The 25,190-nt window shown below is 39.5% G+C and overlaps 1 protein-coding gene across 1 annotated transcript in view; it reads left to right on the top strand.

The window, feature by feature from the left end:
- Positions 1 to 2,426: 2,426 nt before the first annotated feature.
- Positions 2,427 to 25,190, top strand: part of FAM241A (family with sequence similarity 241 member A) — a 30,269-nt gene continuing 7,505 nt past the window's right edge. The window contains exon 1 of the mRNA XM_032769729.2: positions 2,427 to 2,646. Within this exon, the coding sequence (XP_032625620.1) occupies positions 2,545 to 2,646 (102 nt within the window). The 5' untranslated portion in view covers positions 2,427 to 2,544. The remainder of the gene's footprint in view (positions 2,647 to 25,190) is intronic.

Here is a 25,190-nt window from a genome sequence, read left to right as displayed (position 1 = left end):
AACAAAAGTCATGCACTAATAAATTTCTATTACCGTCACATACGTGATCCATACTGTGTGAACTGTGGCCAGCTATGGTTCCTTAAACTTCCTGAGTTTTATAATCTATTGTTTTTGAAGTTAAACTTTCTTTGTATTCATTGTATTAAAACAAATAACAGAATTCACTTTGTATCAATTACATAAAAGGTTATGTTTATGCCACTCGTGTAATACAAAGTAAAATTGTGTGGGAAAAGAAATCAGCAATGAACAGTCATGGCATATGACAAATAACTCTACATGCTGCTCAGTTGAGTTCCTTGCAATAGAGCACGGACCACATTTTAACTCCGAAATTGTTTCATGAATCACCTATTCTTCTGTTCAGAACTGTGCAGAGGCCTGTAACCCTAAATAGGTCCCAGTTAACAAAAGTCCAACTGAGCTTGTTATATAAAATTGTTCATAAAAGTCAGCAACAGGTCGGAACCAAATAGACTGGCACAAACTGGATTTATTACATGATTAAAAGAACTATGATAAGTGGTCTGCAAGACTCTTGGGAAAGTTATGGGCTCGCATGAAAATGAGCCGAAAGACTGTAGAGGAGGAAGGGGACTGGTGGAAGCAAGATTCACCATAATGGCTGGCTGCCCCACTTCGATGGCAGCTCCACCGCGCCGCTTTTTTCTGCGGCAGCACTTTGCAGCAGCTCCTTCCCTCCTAGAGGGACTGAGGCACCCACCGCCAAAGAGCCGGATGTGCCACCCTTTCCCCTTTGCCGGGTCTGGACAGAAAGAAGGAACCAGATGACCTCACCATTTTCCTTTGTTTCTCCTTTTTCTTGTCACTCTCTTTTTACCATCTGTCTAAGGGTATGTCCACATATTGAGTTGGAAGTGTAATTCCCATCTTGAGGAGACATACTTGTGCTAGGTCTGGGAGGGGGCTGCCACCCCAAGTATAACCCCATCCAAAAAACTGCATACATCCCTGGGTGTACCCTCTGCTGTATATTTTTACAGTGCTAGGTCCATCAGAGCTAGTGCAGATATGCCCCCTCAGATGAGAAATTACACCCCCAACTCCAAATGTAATGTACCTTGAGTCAGGCTTAGCCATCAAAACAACTCCACCTTTTCAAACAATGCTGAGAGCCTGTGACCAGAAAGACAGCTAACAGCAGAAGCTGCATTTTCTCTTGTGGTGGGAGAGGTGTGAGAGAAAGAGAGAGAAAAAATAGGACTGGACTCCAACAACAACAGTTTCAGACCATCTAAATTAACATTAAAAAAGCATCCAATAGGTAATCTGTCAAGAGTTTTCTCTGTATAAAAGACTACATACATCTAAAAGGAAAGGGAATAAGAGACATTGTTAAAAGTGAAAGCTTTATTTAATACTTTACGTTTCAAATGCTTTAACTGATTTTTCTATCTCTAATAAAAAGTTTAAAATATTGATGATGCTTGTTACAATGGAAGTTGCCATCAATACCTTGACGCAAAAGCCTGGATCATACATAACTCCTTAACGTTGTAACAGTGAGGAAGGGTTTAATTAAAATGTTATCTTTTACTGGTCCCTAGACACCAACACCCACTTGTCAAACAACAGACCATCTGCCTTCTCATTCAGGATCATGCAGGATAGGATCACTGCTGCAGCTCCCTACAGCCAAGGCCAGATTTCCAATTAGGCACAGTAGGCACATGCCTGGAGCACTGGTGTCCTACAGGCGCCTAAAAGTTAAAAGTGGGTTAGAAGTTTCATTTTTTACAGAATACAGGAAGGTCAATTGTGGACAGGGGGATGCTGAAGATGCTATGCCTAGGATGTGTCAACTGTAAAGCCAGCCCTGCCTACAGCCATTGCTTAGATTACAGAAGGTAACAGGAACGTTTTTAATATAGTTTTGGCTTTTATTAGGATTTAGACGCTAGAAATGAGTAGTAGCAAGTTGCACCATATAACCATTCAGCTCTCCAGCATATGATCTGGTGACTGTCACCAGCAGCAGTGTGTGGACTGCAGTTTGGGAAATCTAGGGTAGAGCATTACAACTGTGACAAGAAAAATAAAATAGTCTCAGTGTCCAGTGGGGCATTCAGATTACAATATGTTAAATTCTGACTGTCAGGGCCTCATTCTCCCCTAGAGTAGGATGTGAATAGCTTCCCCTGCAGTCAGTAGGAGCTAGCTCGATTCCGCAGGGAAGGGCTCTGGCGCTTTGCCCTACTGGCAGTACTGAAATATAAAAATTACACACACACCCCAGCTCCCGTTTCTCAGCCAGACGCACACCCACGCTGGGTCCTCCAGCCCGCAGACACGTGCTGCCTCACGCAGGCAATAAGCCACCCCACGGTCCACGCCCTTCCTCACCCCGTGCTGGCGCTGCCGCTGCCGCCTCTGCCTCCCCCAGACCCCGTGACCGCACAGACCCGCCCTGCCTGGCAGCGGCCGCGGCGGGCATTGTGCGGCTGGGCGGCGCGTGGGGCTCGCCCCCAGCGGGGCACAGGCGGCGGCGGCAGTGAGGGCCAGGCTGCCCCCAGGAGGGGAATGGGCTCCATGGCGGGGCTGCCGCCGCTCCGAGACTGCGGGTGCGGTGGGGACGCGGAAGCTGCCGGAGCCCGGCACAGACACCGGCAGCCAGAGGAGCGGGTCAGTTTCACCTTCCCCGCCTCGGGGACAGGGCAGAGCAGCCGCGCCCCAGAGCGACAGGCACCAGCTGCTAACAGAGACAGCAGCCGCCAGCCTCTTCCCCCAGCGCCGTGGGGGGAGGGCGGTGTTCCCGGGGCGGGTGGCAGAGCCCCCCCAGCGCCGTGGGGGGAGGGTGATGTTCCCGGGGTTGGGGGAGCGGGCAGCGCTATGGGGGCGGGGCTGTACCCGGGGAGGAGGGAGGGGGCAGCACCCTGGGGGAGGGGGGCAGCGCCCCCCAGCGCTATGATGGGGGCTGTACTGGGGGGCTGTACCCGGGGCCGGGGGTAGGGTGCATCGCCGGGGATAAGGGGCATCGCCGGGTAGGGGCTGTACCCGGGGCTAACGCTGGTGCTGGTTGGTGTCTCTGTCCACTTCCCCCAGCAACAAGTGCAGCACCAGGCACAGGCAGAGCCAGCACGGTCACCCCGTGCACGGCTGTAGCAGGGAGGGGGAGCGATCCTGCCCAGGAGCATGGGGTGATGGTGCCCGAGTGCCTGGCCACCAGGGTATATGGCCTCTGCACCGCCCCTTCCCAAGTGAAGGGGGTGGGTACAGCAGGGAGCACCTAGAGCAGGGGTCGGCAATGTTTCAGAAGTGCTGTGCCGAGTCTTCATTTATTCACTCTAATTTAAGGTTTCGTATGCCAGTAACATATTTTAACATTTTTAGAAGACCTCTTTCTATGTCTATAATATATAACTAAACTATTGTTGTATGTAAAGTAAGTAAGGTTTTTAAAAAGTTTAAGAAGCTTCATGTAAAATTAAATTAAAATGCAGAGCCCCCCAGACCGGTGGCCAGGACCCGGGCAGTGTGAGTGCCACTGAAAATCAGCTTGCATGCTGCCTGCGGCACCCATGCCATAGGTTGCCTACCCCTGACCTAGAGGCAGAGCAGTGGGCTCTGTGGCGAAGCAGGGAGCAGCTGTGTCTCAAGACCTTTGGATAGAGGCAACTGCACGGTGCAGGGCTAGCAAACTGGTGGGTGTGTTGGGTGCTACGGTCTCCAGACTCCTCACTAGGGGAATGGCCGGCCATGAGAACCCACACTGTCCAGGAGCAGGCAGGTTGTGATGTCCAACACCAAGGAGATACCTGCTGTCTGGGTTTTCAAGTGGAGAGGATGTGGGACCTTCCTGATGAGCTGGGGCTAGATATGTATAACTTATATCAGATTCATCACTTTTTATCTCTCTAGCTCAAAAAGATCTTCAGTCACTCCATCTTAAGCAGGAAAACTGCAAATGAGATTTAATAGTATCCAGCTTTAGAGTTTGGAACATTAAAAAAATAGTATAGTTTTTATATTATGTAAGCCATCAAAATCAATTTTCTGCAGTTCCTGGAGCCTTGCACACAACTTCGTCAGTTAGCAATTTCAATTTGGGACTGATCTGAACTGCAGGAGACAGTTGAGGAGCAACCAAATACATTAAAAACTCAGAGACACCTTACAGTAATACAAAGCGCGTGAGAGGCAGTAAGTGTATATTGATAAACTACTATTTAAAAAAAAATTAAATGATCTACTCTAGATTCATTCTTTATCTTGAAGTAAAAGATGATTATGCAACTGCTTATTATAACGAACTTATAACAAACAACTCAAATTGTATTTTATAGGACTGCAGATTTTTAACCCATTGTTAATCATGGTCAACAACAGCCCTTCATAAAATGCAGTTACATATTACAGTAACATTTATTATGCCCTCTAATAGTTATAATTACTTCTGTGGTGAGGTGGCATTGTTTCCCCCACCCCTTTAATAAGAGAAATCAGATTTGGTGAGAAGGAATGTTTAGAATAATTATCTTCACAATGGTTCCAGTCCTGCATCAGGCTCACTAGTGCATACCCACCTGAATGCAGAGTTCTGTGCTAATGGAATGAAGGCTTTAGACTTAGGTCTGCTGCTGACTTTAGATGTAGGTCCTGCCAACAAAACCCTATAAAACAAAGTGGTGCACTTCAGAAAACAGTCTCACATCAATATTTGGTTGAGTTGCCTCAGTTAATTAAAAGGACTTTTTAAAATGTCCTTTCATCTGTTAATAGCAATGTAGTATGCAGTATTGTAGCCATGTTGTCTCAGGATATTAGAGAGACAAAGTAGGTGAGGTAATATCTTTTATCAGAGCAGCTTCTATTGGTAAGAGAGACACTTTCAGTCTTGCACAGAACTCTTCAGGTCAGGGAAAGCTATTTAGACCAACACTACTAACACAAGGTAGAACAGATTGTTTATCATAAATGGTAACTACTCACCCACCTTGTCTCTAATAACTATGGGGTTTATGAAAACTGAATAATTATAAGAATTTAACTAGTTTGTTTGTTTACACAGGTTATGTATTTAGTATCACTTAGGGAAGTTATATATTTCAATCAACTAGCCAATGAAAACAGACTGGCTGTTTTCATTTTTGTTTAAAGTTACTTTCATAGTGGGTAATCACTAGTGCCCTACCAAATTCAAGGTCTGTTTCGTTCAGTTTCATGACCAGGAGGATTTAAAATCAGTCCATTTCACATTTTCAGATGTTTATATCTGACATTTCACAGCATTGGCTTTAAATTTGGTAGTGCCCTAATAATCACATTTTACATAGTGGCAAAATGTTTGGGTTGCAGGCTCTGCAGATGATTCAAGCAAGGAACAGTGTTTATTACACATTCACAATATTATGAATATATTTGTATTTACTTAAGAGCGGCCCTACTGGGTCAGACCAAAGGTCCATCTAGCCCAGTATCCTGTCTTCTGACAGTGTCCAATGCCAGGTGTCCCAGAGGGAATAAACAGAACAAGTAATCATCAAGTGATCCATTCCATTGCTCATTCCAGGCTTCTGGCAAACAGAGGTTATGGACACCATTCCTGCCCATCCTGGCTAATAGCCACTGATGGATCTATCCACTATGAATTTATCTAGTTCTCTTTTGAACCCTGTTATAGTCTTGGCATTCACAGCATCCTCTGGCAAGGGTTCCAGAGGTTGACTGTGCATGCAGTGGAGAAATACTTCCTTTTATTTGTTTTAAGACTGCCTATTAATTTCATTTGGTGATCCCTAGTTCTTGAGTTATGAGAAGCAGTAAACAACACTTCCTTATCTGCTTTCTCTACACCGGTCATGATTTTATAGACCTCAATCATATCTCCCCTTAGCCTTAGCCATCTCTTTTCAAGCTGAAAAGTCCCAGTCTTATTAATCTCTCCTCATACGGAAGCCAGTTTCCATACCCCTAATCATTTTTGTTGCCCTTTTCTGAACTTTTCCAATTCCAATATATCTTTTTTGAGATGGGGCGACCACATCTGCACACAGTATTCAAGATGTGGGCGTACCATGGATTATATATAGAGGCAATATGATATTTTTTCTGTCTTATTATCTATCCCTTTCTTAATTATTCCAGCATTCTGTTCGCTTTTTTGACTGCTGCTGCACATTGAGTGGATGTTTTCAGAGAACTATCCACAATGACTCCAAGCTCTTTCTTGAGTGGTAACAGCTAATTTAGACCCCATCATTTTATATGTATAGTTGGGATTATGTTTTCCCAATGTGCATTACTTTGCATTTATCAACATTGCCATTTTTTCATCTGCCTTTTTTGTTGCCCAGTCATCCAGTATCATCTTCAAATTTTTGAGAGATCCTTTTGTAGCTCTTCACAGTCTGCCTGGGTCTTAACTATCTTTAGTAATTTTGTATCATCTGCAAATTTTGCCACCTCACTGTTTACCCTTTTTTTCAGATCATCTTATGAATATGTTGCATAATAGGACCTGGTCCCAGAAAACAGGTACCCCGCGGGGGACACCTACATTATTTACCTCTCTCCATTCTGAGAAACTGATAATTTATACGCTACCTTTGCTTCCTGACATCTTTTAACGTTAACAAGTTACCAAATCCATGAAAGCACATTCCCTCTATCCCTGGCAGCTCTTTTTAATTTGTGTAAGAGCCTTTGTGAGGGAGTCATCTTGTCAGAAGCTTTCTGAAAATGATAGGTGACAATATTTCCATTGGAGTTCCTTCAGAACTGGTACCCATGGTCCTGACCTTATGCTGTTAATTTACAATTTGTTTACTAAACATGTTGACTCTAATGATACCTCAATCTGGGACAGTTCCTCAGATCTGTCACCTAAAAAGAATGGCTCAGGTTTGGGAATCTCCCTCACATCCTCACGATGACGACGATGCAAAGAATTCTTTAATTTCTCCGCAATGGCCCTTATCTCCTGAGTGCTCCTTTAGCACCTGATCATGTCAGTGGTCCCACTGGTGTTAGCGGGCTTCCTGGTTCTGATGTACTTTAAAAAAAAAAAAATGTACTAAAAAAAAAATTGCAATTACTTTTTGGGTCTTTGGCTAACTGTTCCTCAGATTATTTTTTGGCCTTCCTAATTGTATTTTTACACTTCATTTGCCAGTGTTTATGCTCCTTTCTATTTTCCTCACTAGGATTTAACTTCCACTTTTTAAAGGATGCCTTTTTGCCTCTCTCTGCTTATTTTACTGCGTTGTTTAGCCATGCTGGCTCTTTTTTTGTTTTCTTACTATGTTTTTAAATTTGGGGTATACATTTAAGTTGAGCCTCTATTATGGTGTCTTTAAAAAGTTTCCACGCAGCTTGCAGCGATTTCACTTTTGGCACTGTTTAACCACCTCATTTTTGTCTAGTTCCCCTTTCTGAATTGGTGATCCCTGGCCGACGGGAGCTGTGGGGCAGCGTGTGGAGCAGACCCTGGCCGCCCATATGCGTAGGAGCCAGAAGAGGGACATGCTGCTGCTTTCAGAAGCTGTGCAGAACAGCGTCCAACGCTGCTCCCCATCTGGAGCACTGTACTTTGCCCACCCCTGTTCTAAAGAGATCAAACTGAAGCATCGATAGCTGCCTAATTATGTTGTCCTGTTTATTCTCACAGCCTAGTTCATCAAATGACCATGAAGTCCTATGTAGTTCAGGAATAAGCTGTTGACATATTGTGTTTTCCTATATTCGATTTTCCTGTCTTAAAAGCAAATCTTGGTGTGCTATTTAAAGAAGAAGGGAGGCTCCATGGTGCAAAAGGAGAAATAAGGGGCCAGATTCTGCTCATTTACACTGGTGTAAATCCACTGACTTCAGTAGAGTTACACTGGACTAAAACCAGTTGTATATGAGAGCAAATTTTGGCCCAAGGCCTTCATGAAAGCTTTTAGTTGGCCCAGGCTCTGAACCTCATCACCTCACCATGTTTTTCACATCTACTTGGAACAGATCCAACCTGTGCAGGGTCATATCTAATGGGTTTGTGCTAAAATAATATACTTTCTCTTTAGTAATTATTACTAAAACTTCCTCTAATTGTTTCAGTCATAAGCTCCTTTAATATTTATCTTCCTGTTGAGTAATGGTACTCTCTTTTCATTGAGATATCAGTCTGTTTAAGAAATCTCAAACCCTTAGACTTCAAAATTCTGTTTAAGCCTGTTAATAAGATGATACCAATAAGGGCTCACTTAGTGAAATTAATGACAGGTAAACTTAAAAAGAATAAAACAAAATGCCATTTCGAGTAATGTATGTCACACTGCGAAATTCATTGTTGCAGGAGATCATAGATAATTACTGCTGTGACTGGATTTAAAAAGGGGCTGGGATAATTTTATGACTAATATCCTTTGTAATTATGTGTGCTAAAATAAGGGTAATCTACTCTCATGTTCCAGGGAGTAAAGTAAGCACAGCAGGGTTCCAGAAAGCACTCTTTCCCATCCATGTATTGTATTTCATAATTGGCATATGCATTATGTGTATGGAGGTGATGGAGGATTTACCTCCCTCAGAAATACTGGAGATAGGTAATTTTCATACCTGAGAACCAATGATCTTACATGTTAATTTCCTTGCATACTAAATACTGATTGTTATTAAAATGCATTGTTCCATAGTATTAATGGACTCATGGAACCTAAGGAAACTGAAACTAGTTTTATTTCCCTATCCCATTCCATAAAATAGGTTAGCCTTTATCAGATTATTAGTAGGGATGTCAAGCAATTAAAAAAGTTAATTGTGAATAATCATGATTAATAGATCATTTATTTAAATGTTTTTGGATGTTTTCTACATTTTTAAATATATTGATTTCACTTACAACACAATATAAAGTGTACCATGCTCACTTTATAACTATTTTTTATTACAAGTATTTGTAAAAAACAAAAGAAATAGTATTTTTCAGTTCACCTAATACAAGTACGGTAGTGCAATCTCTTTATCATGAAAGTTGAACTGACAAATGTAGAAATATGTACAAAAAATGCATTGAAAAATAAAACAATGTAAAATTTTAGATAATGCAAATCCACTCAGCCCTACTTCTTGTTCAGCTCAAAAAAGTTTGTTTACATTTGCAGGAGATAATGCTGCCCACTTTTTGTTTACAATATCACCTGAAAGTGAGAACAGGCATCCTCGTGGCACTGTTGTAGCTGGCCTCGCAAGATATTTATGTGCCAGGTGTGCTAAAGATTCATATGTCCCTTCATGCTTCAACCTCCATTCCAGGGGACATGCGTCCATGCTGATGATGGGTTCTGCTCGATAACAGTACAAAGCATTGCAGACAAACACATGTTCATTTTCATTATCTGAATCAGATGCCACCAGCAAAAGGTTGATTTTCTTTTTTGGTCGTTCGTGTTTTGTAGTTTCCGCATGGGAATGTTGCTCTTTTAAGACTTCTGAAAGCATCCTCCACACTTCATACCTCTCAAATTTTGGAAGGCATGTCAGATTCTTAAACCTTGGGTTGAGTGCTGTAGCTATCTAGAAATCTCACAGTGGTACCTTCTTTGCGTTTTGTCAAATATGCTGCAAAAGTGTTCCTAAAATGAATAACGTGCTGTCTCGTCATCCGAGACTGCTATAACATGAAATATATGTCAGAATGCAGGTAAAATAGAGCAAGGATCATACAGTTATCCCCTGAGGAGTTCAGTCACAAGTTTAATTAAAGCATTATTTTTTTAATGGGCATCATCAGCATGGAAGCATGTCCTTTGGAATGATGGCCAAAGCATGAAGGGGCGTATGAATGTTTAGCATATCTGGCAGCTACAAAAGTGCCATGCAAATGCCTGTTCTCACTTTCTGGTGATGTAAATAAGAAGAGGGCAGCATTATCTCCTGTAAATGTAAAAAAACTTCTTTCTCTTAGCGACTGGTTGAACAAGAAATAGGACTTGTAGTACTTAGCAGTGTTCCTGATGCTGCCTGATAGCAGTTCAAAAATGGTGCTGGGTCGCAAAAACAGATGAATTATGGGGTGCTAGGAGAGGAATTATATGGTTCTAGGAGAGGAATCATGGGAGTTATTTAGTTTGAGAGCAAGTGCAAAATTCAAGTAGGTTTTGGTAGACGCTCCACCATGCACTCTGAGGGTACGTCTACACTACCTGCTGGATCGGGTTTAATAGGCGGGTAGTGATCAATCTATCAGGGTCGATTTATTGCGTCTAGTGTAGACACGATAAAATCGATCCCCAATTGCTCTGCCGTCAACTGTGGAACTCAGCGAGAGGCAGAAGTGGAGTCAAAGGGGGAGCAGCAGCAGTTGAGGCTATGTCTACGCTACCTGCTATATCGGTGGGTTACAATCGATTGCTCGGGGATCGATATATCGCGTCTCATCTAGACACGATATATCGATCCCCGAGCGCGCTTATATCGATTCCGGAACTCCACCAACCCCAACGGAGTTCCGGAATCGACAGGGGGAGCCGCGGACATCGATCCCGCGTGGTGAGGACGGGTGAGTAATCCGATCTTAGATATTCGACTTCAGCTACGTTATTCATGTAGCTGAAGTTGTGTATCTAAGATCGATTTTTTTTCCCCGTAGTGTAGACCAGCCCTGACTCGCCACCGTCCTCACGGTGAGGTAAGTTAACCTAAGATACGTCAACTTCAGCTGCTCTATTTGCATAACTGAAGTTGCGTATCTTAGGTCAACACCCCTACCACTTACCCCACCCCCCAGTGTAGACCTAGCCTAAGAAAGACCAGAGTGTTTAGCCTCTAACGCCTAGTGGTGGAACATTGCATCAGGGGATATCTTCCCATTGTTTGGACACAATAACTCAAGGGAAGTAGCTTAACCTAGAATAAACAAGGCAGGGTGAACCCACTCTTTTACTATAGCTATTCTGCTTGTTATAGTGAAGAAACATATGAAAAATCTTTCCCATGATGTCATGTTATGTATGTATTGTATAAGAGAAAAGATGAGGATAGCAAACCAACTTAGCATTGTTAACTAGCATTGAACTATAAATGCCTGTTACTGCTAAAAGTGTTACAGATTGGCAGGCATCATCTTGGCTTACTAAAACCTACATTAAGAGCTGTAGATTCTACAAGTCTTTTGTGATCAAACAGGAAAAATACCGCTTTGTAAAAAGGGGAAAAAAGTATGTCATGCAGATTGTACCAAACCTCTTTGTCTCAGCTTAGAGTAGTCCAGGTTTCAAGTCTTCCCTCTCTAACATACCTGGGATAAAATTCTGATCCCATTGAAATCAATGGCAAAATTCCCATTGACCTCACTGAGACCAGGATTTTCAACCTTGGTTAAGTGTAATGAGGTGTAGGTGGCTTCTCCTTTAGCTCAGCCACATGATCACAAGCCTGAGTTTCCTCAGCCATCCAGACAGCTAAGCCAAAAATCTGACTTCCTCCCAAACATGGTATGTAGTGTAGATGCAAGAATTAATGTGTGGCATTTATGCACATAAAGTGGTTAACTGGTCCAGGCACACAACTGTACCAAATTTAGCATGTCATTTTTTAACAGTATTTTATTCCCGAAAGCATGTTTCTTCTTGGTGTTTTCCTTGAAGAATTTTTTTTTTTAGAGGCAGAGAGATTTCAGGTTATAAACGCAGCAATTATTTGGTCAGCCTATTTAGGTTTTGAAGCTCTGAAATTTTTAAAGAAGATTTCAACAAGCTATGCTACAAGTATTTTTCCAATATGGAAAGAGCAAAAGCTAAGTCAAAGAGGATAATTTCAGTAACTAGGGATGTGGCCTCTACATTTTGCCTTTGCATGATACCAGCATTAGCAACTTCTGCCTTCCAGGCTATTTTATAGGTATCTGATGTTTTAAGTTCACTCTTATCTTGCTGTCTCCAACTCACGTCAACTTGACAGAGGCCAGTGTTGTGTCAGCCACTCTTAGACATTTCATCATTCACAAAACTGTAGGATCAATGGACATTGATAGTTTTCCTCTCTCTACCAGAGGCAATGACCACATCATTTAAATCATAAACTACTGGAAGATCAGTGTGTTTTCAAAAGTAAACTTTTACCCTTAAGTATAGAAATTCTGTTGCCTCAAGTACTATTTTCTGGTTTATTCCAGACCCAGTTAAATATAAAACCTAACAGTCTCTCTTTCTCGTCTGCAGTGTATGGGTTTATCTCTCTGCCCAATTAATACTACATCTAGTCAGACATCTTTTAAAAGTTTTGACTGGAACATTTCCAATAAACATTTTAAAGTTGTTTTTGGTTAAAGAGTCAAAGGCTAAAATCCTTCAAAGGGGTCTTTCAGTCAATAGAGGACCTTGATTTCTTGGTTTTTATGCACATAGACAGAATTATGGCACTGGCAAATTGGTGAAAATGATATATCCTCATACATATTTTCCACTAATTGAATGCTACTTAATTTTACATAATTCATACCAAAATTCTAGTGTCCTGATTACTTATTCTTAAAATGGGATTCAGCTGTGGCAGGGAAAAGGGGGAATTCACCTCACCCATTCACTAGAACTTATACAGCATTACATATTGGAAATTACGGACAGTAGGTTATAACCCAGTTTTGCTCTAAGCTATATCAGTGTAACTGTAATAGTAGACAGTTGTACTTCAGGTATATCTGAGGGCAGAACTGGGTCTTTATATATTAAACAGTTTTCCAGACAGTAGTCCAGTATAGTTTCTCTCTTCTCTGAAATTTTTTTTTAAATATCACCTTTTTTTTTTTTTTTTTTTTGGTCTCAAGTGCTTAAAGGGTATTTTAAATTTGGAGCGTTGCTTTGGACATATTTCAATTTACTGCAGAAAAAAATTGGTAGCAATACGTTATTTTAAAAATATATGAACACCTAAGTGTGGGGTATGTACATTTCTGTAGATTCCTAAGCATACAGAGGGACAGCTGCAACGGAGTGGAGGCTTCATCTGTGGCTGTAGTGGTCTCAAATAAGTTTGCTGTATCTATGAATGTCTTGGCTCCCTGCTGAAGAGGCTGCCATGTATACAGTAATGCAGTGCTCTGTAGCTTTCTCAACAAGGTTTCAGTGATTGTAGCCACACGATTACTGCAGTGAGATTTTTTTTCCCTCACAACTGAATAGCATGCTAAATATTAACATGTTCTGTTCACTTCCGTAGTAAATTTCTGCATATTATAGCTTTTTCCTTACATTTAAGGAGAAGTTGTCCATTGTTCCTTTATCATTTGAATTTGAGAATAGATCAGTGCCAGGATACATATGTGCTTAATTGTAATTCTTTCCTTTAGCTTAGAGTGCTTCTGTGTAAAGTTGACTTGATTTTTTCGAAGGGGACATCGCTAAAAGAAAAAGAAAATCCTGAGGTGATTAAATGCCTCAAGCATATTTGGAGATATTTAAATACAAGAAAAAGCTTCATAAAGAAAGGACAGGCACAAAAGGGACTGAAGTCAAATACTGTATATACAAAATAATATGGATGGGATAAATTTCTAATAGCAATAGAGGCATCTTAGTATAGTTTGAAAGAGAAGGAAGATGCATCTGAAAGAGAAACATAGAGCACAACTTCTAAAATGGTTTTCCTTCTTGGTGTCTTAAAATTTCCTGTGTTTTGTTTTTTGCCTTATTTTAACGTTTTATGTGATGCAACATGATGATAAATCATAGGGTGGACTGGGCAGGTCTAGCTTTGTGTTTTCATAAAATATTATTTTGATCTAAGTTCATTATAGACACTATTTCACAAAGATCTGAATGCGCAGGAAATAAAACTTATGGATAGAGTTCACTTGGTTGCTGTGCTGAGATTTCAGTTGCCATAACAACTTGAGGCAGTACTCTTAGATTTCTTTTTTCCTATGGTTTGCATCATCGTTTTTGAACTTTAGTTGCCATAACAGCTGAATAGCTCTTTTGCATAGCAGTTGCTTTTCTTTTCATTGTTTGCTAGTTTATTCCTTATCTCTTTGGTCAGCCTTACATGCTTAATCTTGTTTGCTCTTGTTTCTCCTTCTATAAAAACAAGTCACTTATTTCTACTCAGATTCTATTTCTGGTTGTTCAGGCCCTTATATCTTATTTCTTTTGAATTATATGTAAATTAAAAGCCCAAATACTAAACTCTTGGTTTCTTAACAAATTTTAAAGCAAAATCTATACAAAAACAATCAGCAAACTTTTCAGCTAATCGAGCATAGCAAAACAAGGCCAACAAAAAGGATATTTTAAAACAAAAAATAGCTCACATCAAATATTACCAACTAGATTCATTTCCCCTTGGCTAAAAGGGAGAGGAAATAGATGAAATTTGCAGCATTCTCTAACATCAGCAAATTCTGGTTATTTCATACCAAGGGAAGTGAATTCCAAAGCTGAGAGTCAGTCGAGTTAAGAGACCATGATCATGCTATGTGCAGAGGCAAATTATTAGATATTTGCGGACAACTTAGGTCTCTGTCCTGAAAACAGATCCACACACAGAGAGGCCAAGTATTTGAATCAACATGGAAAATGAACTATATTCTTGCTCTTAAAGTGTTCTTTCCAGGTTAGGGCTGAAGCGCATTTGTGCATGATGTATGGAAGGTTACACTACTTTTGTCAGGGTTGTACCTGTTATATGGATAGAGAACTTTAGTATCCAAGGCAGGAAACACATTAATACAAACTGTATTTCAAACTTCTCCTGGCATTTTGAAGCTTATTGCTGATGATGATGACCTTGTTGGCATTTGTTATCAAATGTGGCATCAACAGGGAGGTAGTATGACTAAGATATGATGATTTTCATAGTGAGCTCAAGTAAGTCTCTCATTTTTTAAAAACATACTCATTTTCAAAATATGAAAGATGTTTATGTATTTTTGCTGTGATGTATACTGGACCCAGATACTATTCTGTGCTAATACCACAACATGTGCTGTGTTGAAATTCCCTGTTTAAATTTAGAAAGTAAATCTTTAATGGATACTATTTCCAGAAATACTTGTGGTCTTTGCAGTTTTCCTAAATAGGACATTTTTGTTTCTCATATTTCTCATTGTTTGTTCTATCATCTGCAAGCACTGTTTAACTGTTCCTCATTTGCTTTCCATCTATTAGCCTTTTAATTTATATGCAGAAGAATAAACATTGTTCTGGGGAAGTGAACCTGTCATTTTGCCCAAAGCAGTTGAGATGTTTACTGTTTTTCTGTCCAGTATTCTATTGTCTGAATTTCAAGATCTATATTGTCACTTAGAACTGCAAGGTCAAGGGCACTTATATCAGTTTTTGAGGCTGCGGGCTGCATTCTGCCATCAATCTGCATGTTAAACTTCAGTGAAATGCAATGGGAGTTGTGCATGTGAATTCATTATTGGGTATGTTTCTGTGGTTGGTGAACAGCAAGATTGGTTTTGTAAAGTATTTTGGGTAAATATGATGCCAAACTTTCATAAAACCCAACATTTGATGAAAGGTTACCACATTTCCTGTATGATGCTCTGTTCTAACTTAACAATAAGGGAGGAAAATAAGAAAAGCACAAATATCCTTTCTGGTTAACTCTGAGCCAAATCCTGTTGTGTTTAACCAAGTAAAATAATAATAATTAATAATATTTTATTATTTTGTTGTTGTTATTCAAAGTTATGTTTGGAAACAGGTTGAAATCCTGACCCTCCCCAGGGCAGTGGAAAGCTTAAGAAGCAGCAGAACTGCTCTGGTTTGAGATCATACAGCATTAAGAAGCAGAGTGCCTATGCATGGCACAGAGCAGATCTCAGTGGAGGTAGTCTGCAGGAATGCAGACAGAGGTTATATGTAGGTTGCCCAAGCGATTGTCAAAGGGGTATCTGTGGCAAATGGGATCACGATCTAGCCAAACCACCATCTTGATCTATCTAGCCGATTACTCTGAGTGCATGGATAGTTGGGTATTCTACTCCTCCAGGTGTTGCATTAGCAGCTGCATATCCAGCAAATATCCATTACGTGTCTGTGCTTAGGATTCTGTTTCCCAGCCTTAATTGTTGTGTTACTCTGAATACGTAGCCTTACTTTGTGTCCTTCCGTGGGAGGTGAAGGTGCTCATGATAGATTCCTTCATGAATATCTCTGACATTGCTTTCGTAATCTGTTTTCTGGTAATTTTGGTCAGATTTAGACTTAAGAACTTCATTTTACCTTGTATTTTCTAGAGACCCTGCTTTGTTACATCTTTAGAACTTCCTGTGTTTAATGTTGAGTATTTTTCAGCAAATAAATATAAAGCTGAAAGGTCAAGTTTCATAGGCATTTTTTGACATTTAAGTATGCACGTCATACACACTGCTTCTTGATGCGAAAATAACCCTGAGTGAGATAAAATTAGTAGCTGGGTTATGTGAATGCTAGAAACTGCAGGAAAAATTTGTGGTCTTGCTTCTCTCCCCCCATCCCCCGCCTGCCATTTAATGGTGCCAACCTTTTTTTCTTTTTTCTTGTCCCTTTTAGACATTTATTATTAAATATCAATTCAAATTTAAATCCAAAGCTTCCCCACGCACGCACACACACATTTAAGGTGAATGTGGTGATAATCTTAAATATGCTATTCTTTCCATTATTTCTTTCTTTTGGTAACTTTGTGCATGTGACTTGTCCTTATTTATGGCTTATGCCATGTCTTGATAGTTGAATCAGCTATTCTGGAGATAGTGCTTCTTGTCTGTAACCTGAAGAGCTGTTGTTTCTGGTGCAAATAATTTTTTCCCACTACTCAGTGGCAGTCCCCCCTCCCTTTTTTTTTTTTTTTAACTCCCTCTATCCTTTCTCTTCCTTCCTCCACAACTCCTAGTTCTAAGTTTTGCATTTTCTCCCTAACCTTAAAAATACAGTGGTTTTAAATTGGCAAAAGTTTATGAGAATCTCACATTTTCTCACACCACTATATGTTTTTAGACATTCCCCCACTAAGGGAATTCACACTTCTTCTATTGCTCCTTCAGATGATGCTGATGTTGTACTAACAAGAAGGGAAGAGTGAAACTGGTAGAATTCTAGTCAGTTCAACTCTTCTGCTGTTGTGGAACACTCACTCTGTGGTGAGCTTTTTTTTTAAAATAACTCATCTGTCTGAAATCTGAGCACACAAAAGTGCAGTTAAAATCTCTTAAAGCATGCAAAATCTTAGGATATTTTTGTTTTGCTTTGTTTTGAAATACTCCGGTAACTTAAAAATGGCTGAATCAAGTTTTATTTCATAGACTTTAAGGCCATAATCACCTAGTCTGACTTGCACAACACAGTCCATTGAATTTCACCCAGTAATTCCTGCACCAAGCTCAATAACGTACGGTTTTTCCCCATACAAACAGTAATTTTTAAACTAAGAACAGATGTGGTACAGGTTGGACCAGATCGTGTTTCTTCAGAAACTTAAATGTCTGTAAACAGGAACTTATACTAAAACTGTAATATCAACCATAATCATTGCTGCAATACTCTGATGAAGTTAGTTATCTTAATTCATCTGCTTTCTCTTCTGTTCATTGTTGATGCCCTTTAGCAAACTTGTTTTGTAGATAACAAAGTGAAAAATGACAGCCCCTCTATATTAACATACTCCACCCTGCAATGTGCAATAGAAAGAACGAACTTCCTGATCTTGAAAAGTTATATATTTCCTATAAGTCCAGTTCTTCCATCTTTATTTATGAGTAGTGCGTTACTCTGCAAGTAGTATCATTGGAACTCCCTGTGACATAACCCTGCACCCATAATAACTTTAGTGGGAACAGAGGTCATGCAGCACCTTACAGAATTGGGCCTTGGAAAAGAGATATTTGCAAATAATGTTGTTAGCCTTAGATTTATACAGTAATCTGTTTTAAATTATTTAGAAGTAAAAATTCAAAGCTAATTTTCCTCGATCTTGTTTTAGTGTTGCTTGAATCATACTATTTCACGGTCGGATTTTTATACATAAAATTTATTTGGGAGTTTATCATGTTTTAATGTGCTATAATGTGATCTAATGTATGATATTGACTTTTTAAGTGGCTCAAATGATTATCGTCATTGAGTCCCTATTCAGGATGAGATGGTGGGAGGAGAGACCATTTTAGTTAGAAACAGTATGTTGCCTACTAACCGTATGTAAACCACAAAGTTGTCATGTGCTTTCTTGAAAATAGACCACAGGCAGTTTTGCAAGTCTGTGAATGGCATGTCAAACTTGCCCCAAGTAAAATGTAGTGAGGCTTCAAATTATATTTTGTACTGAGCAAATACAAAGATGTATGGACATTCTAGCTTGAAAAGCAAGCACATTTGTGACAGCAAGGTTAAGTGTTCTGATTTAATCATTGTACGATCTTCACCTACCTGTATTAGTCTTTATGTAAAGCAATTTCAGAATAGCTAATTAGATAAGGGGGAGATTTTCAAAAGTAACTGAGTGATTTAGCAGCACGCGACCTATTGTAAATCAGTGGGATTTGTGCTAAACCCTTCCCACTTCAAAGCAGGTTACATCAAAGCACACTAGGAAACTTTTAGTATTCGGTAGCAGGGTCTACATGGACACTTAGTGCATGGCAAGCTCGTGTGGGGTAGATTTACACCTCAGCCTGCCATGAATTAATTGTTCGTTTAGACAAGCCCATAGCCTCTTAAGTTCCTAAATCACTTTTGAAAGTGGGACTTATGCTCCTAAACCATATAGGTGCTATTGAACATTTTATGCAGGCTGTTTTTATACAGTTGATCCCTGCCACCAGGTTTGATTAGTATCTGTAGAGAGCACAAAGCAAAAAGTTATGCTAATTCTTCAAAAGCATTTGACAGACCTTACCTGGATTACTGGGTGTGCCAATATAAGAAAATGTCCTAAAATATTTTAACGGCATGTTTTTATAGTGTTCTTCTGTTCCCTAGAGTTAAGCAACTGCAAAAATAAATCATAGACTGAGCTGATAGTTATGTCTATAGTTAAGATCCTGTTTTAAAACTTGACACAGAAATATACAGGTTTTAGGAAAGATAGTGTTATCGACTGGTGAAAATGTAATTGTGAAGCTCAGTTACTAGCAATAAACAGGTTTTTTACGTGATTAAATGCTGAAGCAAGGTAAGCTGTTGGATAACCACAGCAGCCTTTGTGAGTATATTCTGCCACTGTGAATATTGTTTCTACAATAAAAGACAAAAGATGGTTCAATAAACTACAGTGTACAAATTGGTTTTTTAGGAGGTTTGGCCATTCTTTGTTGGTTCTTTCTCTGATTTTCCACTGGCATTACTTTGGGGATTAGATTCAAGTCAGTAAAGCTCTAATCCTCAAAAGGCTCACACATATTCTTAACTTTATGTACTCTGAATAGTTCCACTGAAGTTGAGCACATGCTTAAATCTTTCAGGATTGGGGCCTATATGCTCAAAATGATAGTGCTGCATAGTGAATAGTTATTCAGTGGAGTGGATTAAATATTTAGAAATTTTTTCTCTAAGTATTTGGCAACAGTTCTTATGTTTAAAATGAAAAATGATCGCTGTAAAGTCATAAGGGAAACGGCAATGGAATTATTTGTCATGGCAGAAAATGGTGGAAGCGGTTAAAATAATAATACCGGTTAATAGATTAATGTTGCTGCCCTTTACTATTTCTGGAAGATTTTCCTTTTTTAACATTGAATAAAATTATTGGCATTCTTTGGGCAAATAAAAGTCTGTTTAAAAAAAAAATCCAGTGTACTAAGGAAGCAAGAGTATTGAAGATCCTGGAATTTTATGTTTGTTTTTAAAATATCATGTCACCTCTGCAATGTGCTGAACATGGATGTATATTTACAAGCAACCTTCCTAGGTAGAAGCTGAGAATTGTTTTTTGGGAAACAGTCAGTCAGATACTGGTAATTCCTTTACTTTTGTCCCATAGCCAGTAACGTTTAAATGTTTTGGGGATAAGCTCTTAAGTTGCTTTAGTTTAGGATTTTGAAATATAGAATATACATATATATACACGCACTTGCCACAGGTTAATAGAAATAACTACATTAGTTTTAATTTATTGTTTTGGTGCAAGACGGTGTGTATTGGCACTCTCATTTTGGAATCGAAATGGGTTTTTTTCAGTTAAGCACATTTAAATAAGAGTGTCCATATACAGACTCACTTAAATGACAAAAGGTGTGAATTAAAACTGATTTAGTTATTTAGGTGCAAGTTTGTGTGTAATTCAGCCTTAAGAAACATGTAATAATAACTGGTTAAAAAAATCTGTTTATTTGCATAAAGATAATATAATATTAGCCTGAGATTGTTATTTTGGTCACAATTTTAAAGATGTTTGAGCTCTTCTGAAATAACTGGCAGAACATTTATCCACAAGAGACTTAATTATTGAGGAATTCCAGCTGAGAAAGGGGTAACCATGGTTAGTTAATTTTTTATCTGAATGTACTGTCCGAAGGATTAATATTGGGGTAACAGGGAGGACACTTAATATCTGAAGATGGAAAGGAGTGGAATAATTTCTTTGGAAGAATGAAATAAACAAGCCTTGTAGGTTTACCCTTTAAACCTCTCATCAGTTCAGAAAAATGTATTCCTCAATCTTGTCTTATCGCTACTGAACATCCTTGCCTAACTTGAGGTGGGGGAGTTTTAGCAGTGTGCATATGTGTTTGATTCTCTCTTATAATATTGATAGTTAAGAGTGGTGTCATTTAAAAATATGAAGGCAGAAGTGTTTCCATAGACAAAAAACTAAATAGGAACACGATGAAGATGCAAAGAGAAGTTAACAGGAGCCTCTCTGGTTGATACAATAAACATGTGAAGGCAATCTTACCTTTCAGTATATGTACACAAACCTGGCAGTAAATGTTCAAATGACAGGCTGATTAGCTCATTATAATGAACAAAAGGAAATTTCCATCGGCAAAGCCCAAGGTTTTTGAAGTGCTAAACAAAATTTGAAATATTAATAAATTGAGAAACAGAATAAAACTGAAACTGAGTGATGAAGTTATCAACTGGTAGGTATTAAGGAGCACAGGGCAAGGAGGCAAAGAGGAAAATAAGGCAACAGTTTGCTATAATAGACATGATACAATATCAACATGATATAATATTTTGTTCCATAGAGAGGAAATACTGTACACCAAGTAATATGCTCATGTAATACACAGTAAAATAAATGTTAATTGTTACATTTAGCTATGTAGATTTACTACAAATCATTTTAAAAGGTTATTCATAAATACAGTAAAGGGTATCATCAATCCATGTTGACAGTTCGGTGAACAATACTACAGAAGCCAGCTTCCCCATTGGAAAATATGGGTGACCAAAAATCTAAGCTGTTGTATGTTTAGAAAAAATAGGAGGGTCCCATTCTCCCTTATGTAGGAACAGCCCTGTATGTGTGTAAACTTGGCAAGTTTCAACTCAGTTTCATTTTCGTTTTTCTGTCAGTGAAAGGGGAAGAGAAGAAAGGGTTCCATCTCTCTCTTCACAACAGGTTCCTACAGCAGTTGCTGAGGAGGGTTGCCCAGGGCCTGGGCATTCAGGTGGAGAAGGTAGTGGAGGATGCAGATCCAATGGTGGATATCCTCACTCCTTCTGGACCAGCATATATTGCCCTACCCCTCATAAAGGCCATTGCCGACACCACAAAAACCTCATGGCAGACCCCGGCTTCATTGTCCCCTACACCTAAGTACCATGAAAGATGTCATTTTGTGCCATCCCAGGGCTTACAAGCACTTGTATACCCATCCTCCACCAGATTTCTTGGTCATGGACGCTGCTAACCAACGCAAGTGCCAAGGCTACCAACCCCCTTCTCCCCCTCAAAAGAATCGGGAGGCAAAACGACTCGACCTTTTTGGTAGAAGGATCTCTACTCCGCTGGCAGCTTGCAGCTCCGCATTTCTAATCAGCAGGCCATTATTAGCAGGTACTGCTACAATACATGCTGGGCAATGGCAGATTGCAGAGCTGCTGCCACAGGACTCCCATGCTGAAATCTCGGCCCTGGTGGAGGAGGGCAAGCTCATTTCCCGAGCTTCACTGCAGGCTGCTCTGGACAGGGCTGATGCGGCCACTCAGCCACCCATGTCTACTGGGATTCCCACGAGAAGGAGCTCCTGGCTCCAAGTATCAGGTCTACCAAACAAGGTCCAGCAGACCAGGATCTCCCCTTTGAGGGTGTGACTCCGTTTTCCAAAAAGATGGGTAAAAAGCTACATAGCCTAAAAGACTCAAATGCCACCTTCAAATCGCTGGGCCTCCACACCCCTGCCATGCAGTGGAGGCATTTTAGGCCACAGCCTCCTCCGCGGTTCTACCAACCGCAGAACCGGCAAGATGGCTCAAGAAGGAGAAACAGGAGCAGCAGGAAAAGGCTGCACCCATCCTCGGGCCAGGGCCCTGGCCCATCTGAACTTTCATCTGGCCAGAAGCAGGCCTTTTGAATGTGCAAATGAGGACGGCACACCAGAACTTAGACTGGATCCAACCTGCCTAAACTTCTCGTCCCTACTATCCCCTTTCTACCCTATGTGGGCCCGTATCACATCGGACCACTGGGTGCTCCGCACGGTATAAAGGAGATTCTCCCTCCAGTTCTCTGCCCTTCCTCCCACCTTCCCTGTCTCTCTTCAGGGACCCTTCTCACGAGCAACTATTCATACAGGAGGTGCACTGACCCAGCTGATCGTTGTTAGTGATTTTTTTTTTTTTTTTTTTATTTTTTTTTTTTTTTTTTTTTTTCTTTTTTTATTTTTTTTTTTTCCTTTATTTTATTATTTTTTTCTAATTTTTTTGTTTTTTTTTGTTTTTTGTTTTATCTTTTTTTTTTTTTTTCTTTTTTTTATTTTTTGTGTTTTCTTTTTTTTTTTATTTTTCTTTTTTTTTGTGTTATTTTTTTTTTTTTTTTGCTTTTTTCTATCTTATTTTTTTTTTTATTTTTTTTTTTTTTATTTTTTTTTTTTTTTTTTCATTTTACTGTACTATTTTTTTTGTTCTTATTTTTTTTTGTTTATTTTTATGTTTTTTTTTTTTTTTCTTTTTTTTATTATTTTTTTTTTTTTTTTTTTTTTTATGTTATTTATTTTTGTTTTTTTATTTCTTTTTTTTTATTTTTTTTAGGCTTATTTTTATTTTTTTTTTTTTTTTTTTTTTTTGTTTTTTTTTTTAGTTTTTTTTTTTTTTTTATTTTTTTTTTTTTTTTTTTTTTTTTTTTTTTTTATTTTTTTCTTTTTTTATTTTTTTTTTTTTTTTATTTTTTTTTGTTTTTTTATATTTTCTATTTTTTTTTTTTTTTTTTTTTCTTTGTTTTTATTTTTTCTTTTTTTTTTTTTTTTTTTTAGGTCTTTTTTTTTTTCTGTTTTTGTTTTATTTTCTTTTTTTTTTTTTTTTTTTTTTTTTCTTTTTTTTTTGATCTTTTTTTTGTTTTGTTTTATTCCTTTTTTCAGTTGTTGCGTTTTTTTTTTTTCAATTTTTGGTTTTTTTCCTTTTTTTTTTTTTTGTCTTTTATTTTTTCTTTTTATGTTATTTTTTTTTTTTTTTTTTTTTTTTTTTTTTTGTTTTTTTCTCATTATCTTTCTTTTTTTTTTTTTTATTCCTTTTTTTTTTTTTTTTTTTTTTTTTCTTTTTCTTTTTCTTTTTTTTTTTTTAGTTATTTTTGGATTTTTCTTTTATTTTTTTTTTTTTTTTTGCCTGGCCCCATCAGCCTGTCCGTGGAAGCCCCAGTTACCTTGCCACTCCTCCCGGACTTAATAACTCAGGATCACAGCCGTCTCCAGCACCTGAACCTCAAGTTGTTGCACCTCACAACGTGGAAACTCCATCTCTGAACCCCACAGAGCTCTCCTGGTCGGACCCAATTAGACAAGTCCTCCTTGGCAATAGGAAACCCTCCACCAGGGCTACCTGCCTTGCCAAGTAGAAGAGATTTTCAGTCTGATTGGCGCAGCATCACTTGTCTCCGATGCTCACCTCTATACCACTCATCCTGGACTACTTTCTCCATCTCAAGCACATCTTTGTCCATGTCGTCGATAAGGGTTCACTTGGCTGCCCTCTCTGCCTTCCATCCAGGCTCAGAGGGCCGGTTGGTGTTTGCTAACTCCTATGATCAGCTGTTTCCTGAAAGGTCTCATCTGGCAACTGACCCCAACCTGGGACCTCAATCTGGTCCTTTCCAAATTGATGGGTCTGCCCTTTGAACCACTGGTGACGTGTTCCTTGCTATTCTTGTCATACAAGGTGGCGCTTCTGGTAGCGATAACCTCAGCCAGGAGGGTATATGAGCTCAAGGCCCTAACATCAGAGCCCCCTTACACCGTGTTCTATAAGGACAAGGTTCAACTCAGACCACATCCAGCTTTTCTCCCGAAGGTTGTCTCCCAGTTTCACATCAACTAGGACATCTTCCTCCCTGTGTTCTATCCTAAGCTACACTTGAGCGGCAGAGAGCAGAGGCTTTGCTCATTGGAGAGCACTAACCTTTTACACTGAAAGAACTAAACTGTTTAAGAAATCCATTCAAATGTTTGTGGCTGTGGTAGACAGGATGAAGGGTCTTCCAGTCTCCTCCCAACAAATTTCCTCGTTGATTACGTCCTGCATCTGTGAATGCTATAACCTGGCAAAGGTGCCTGCCCCTCCGCTCACAGTGCACTCCACTAGGGCACAAGCTTCTTTAGCTGCATTTCTGATGCAAGTCCTGACCCAGGAAATATGCAAAGCAGCGACGTGTTCCTCCATACATGCTTTCACTGTGTATTATGCAAGTACCCAGCAGGCCAGAGACGATGCAGCCTTCAGTAAAGTTAGTGGACAGCTCTGACTTTATCGTAACTGTTGTTCTTCCAGATGTGGTGTTCATGCCATTCCAATACCCACCCACCCACCCACCCCCATGAGAGTAGCCAGCAAAAAGGAACTGAGAAGGTGGCGGGTTGGTAGGGCCCAGACCGACCTGATGGATACTGCTGGGGGGAAATCTTCTGACTGCCACTCTCACTCTCCTGATTGGAATGGACATGAACTACACCTCTCGAAAAACAAGAGTTACAAGAAGGTGAGTAACCATTTTTTTCTCTCTTTTGAAAACATTGTTATATTATGACAGCACTCACAAAGGCCTGGCCTGATTCAGCAAGGTACTTAAAGACACACCTAACTTTAACCGTGTGAATAGTCTCGTGGCAA

Source organism: Chelonoidis abingdonii, chromosome 5, assembly GCF_003597395.2.
Source record: "Chelonoidis abingdonii isolate Lonesome George chromosome 5, CheloAbing_2.0, whole genome shotgun sequence".
Classification (NCBI taxonomy): Eukaryota; Metazoa; Chordata; order Testudines; family Testudinidae; genus Chelonoidis; species Chelonoidis abingdonii.
The sequence above is the reverse complement of the archived record's forward strand: the minus strand, read 5'-3'. Positions and strand labels throughout refer to the sequence as shown.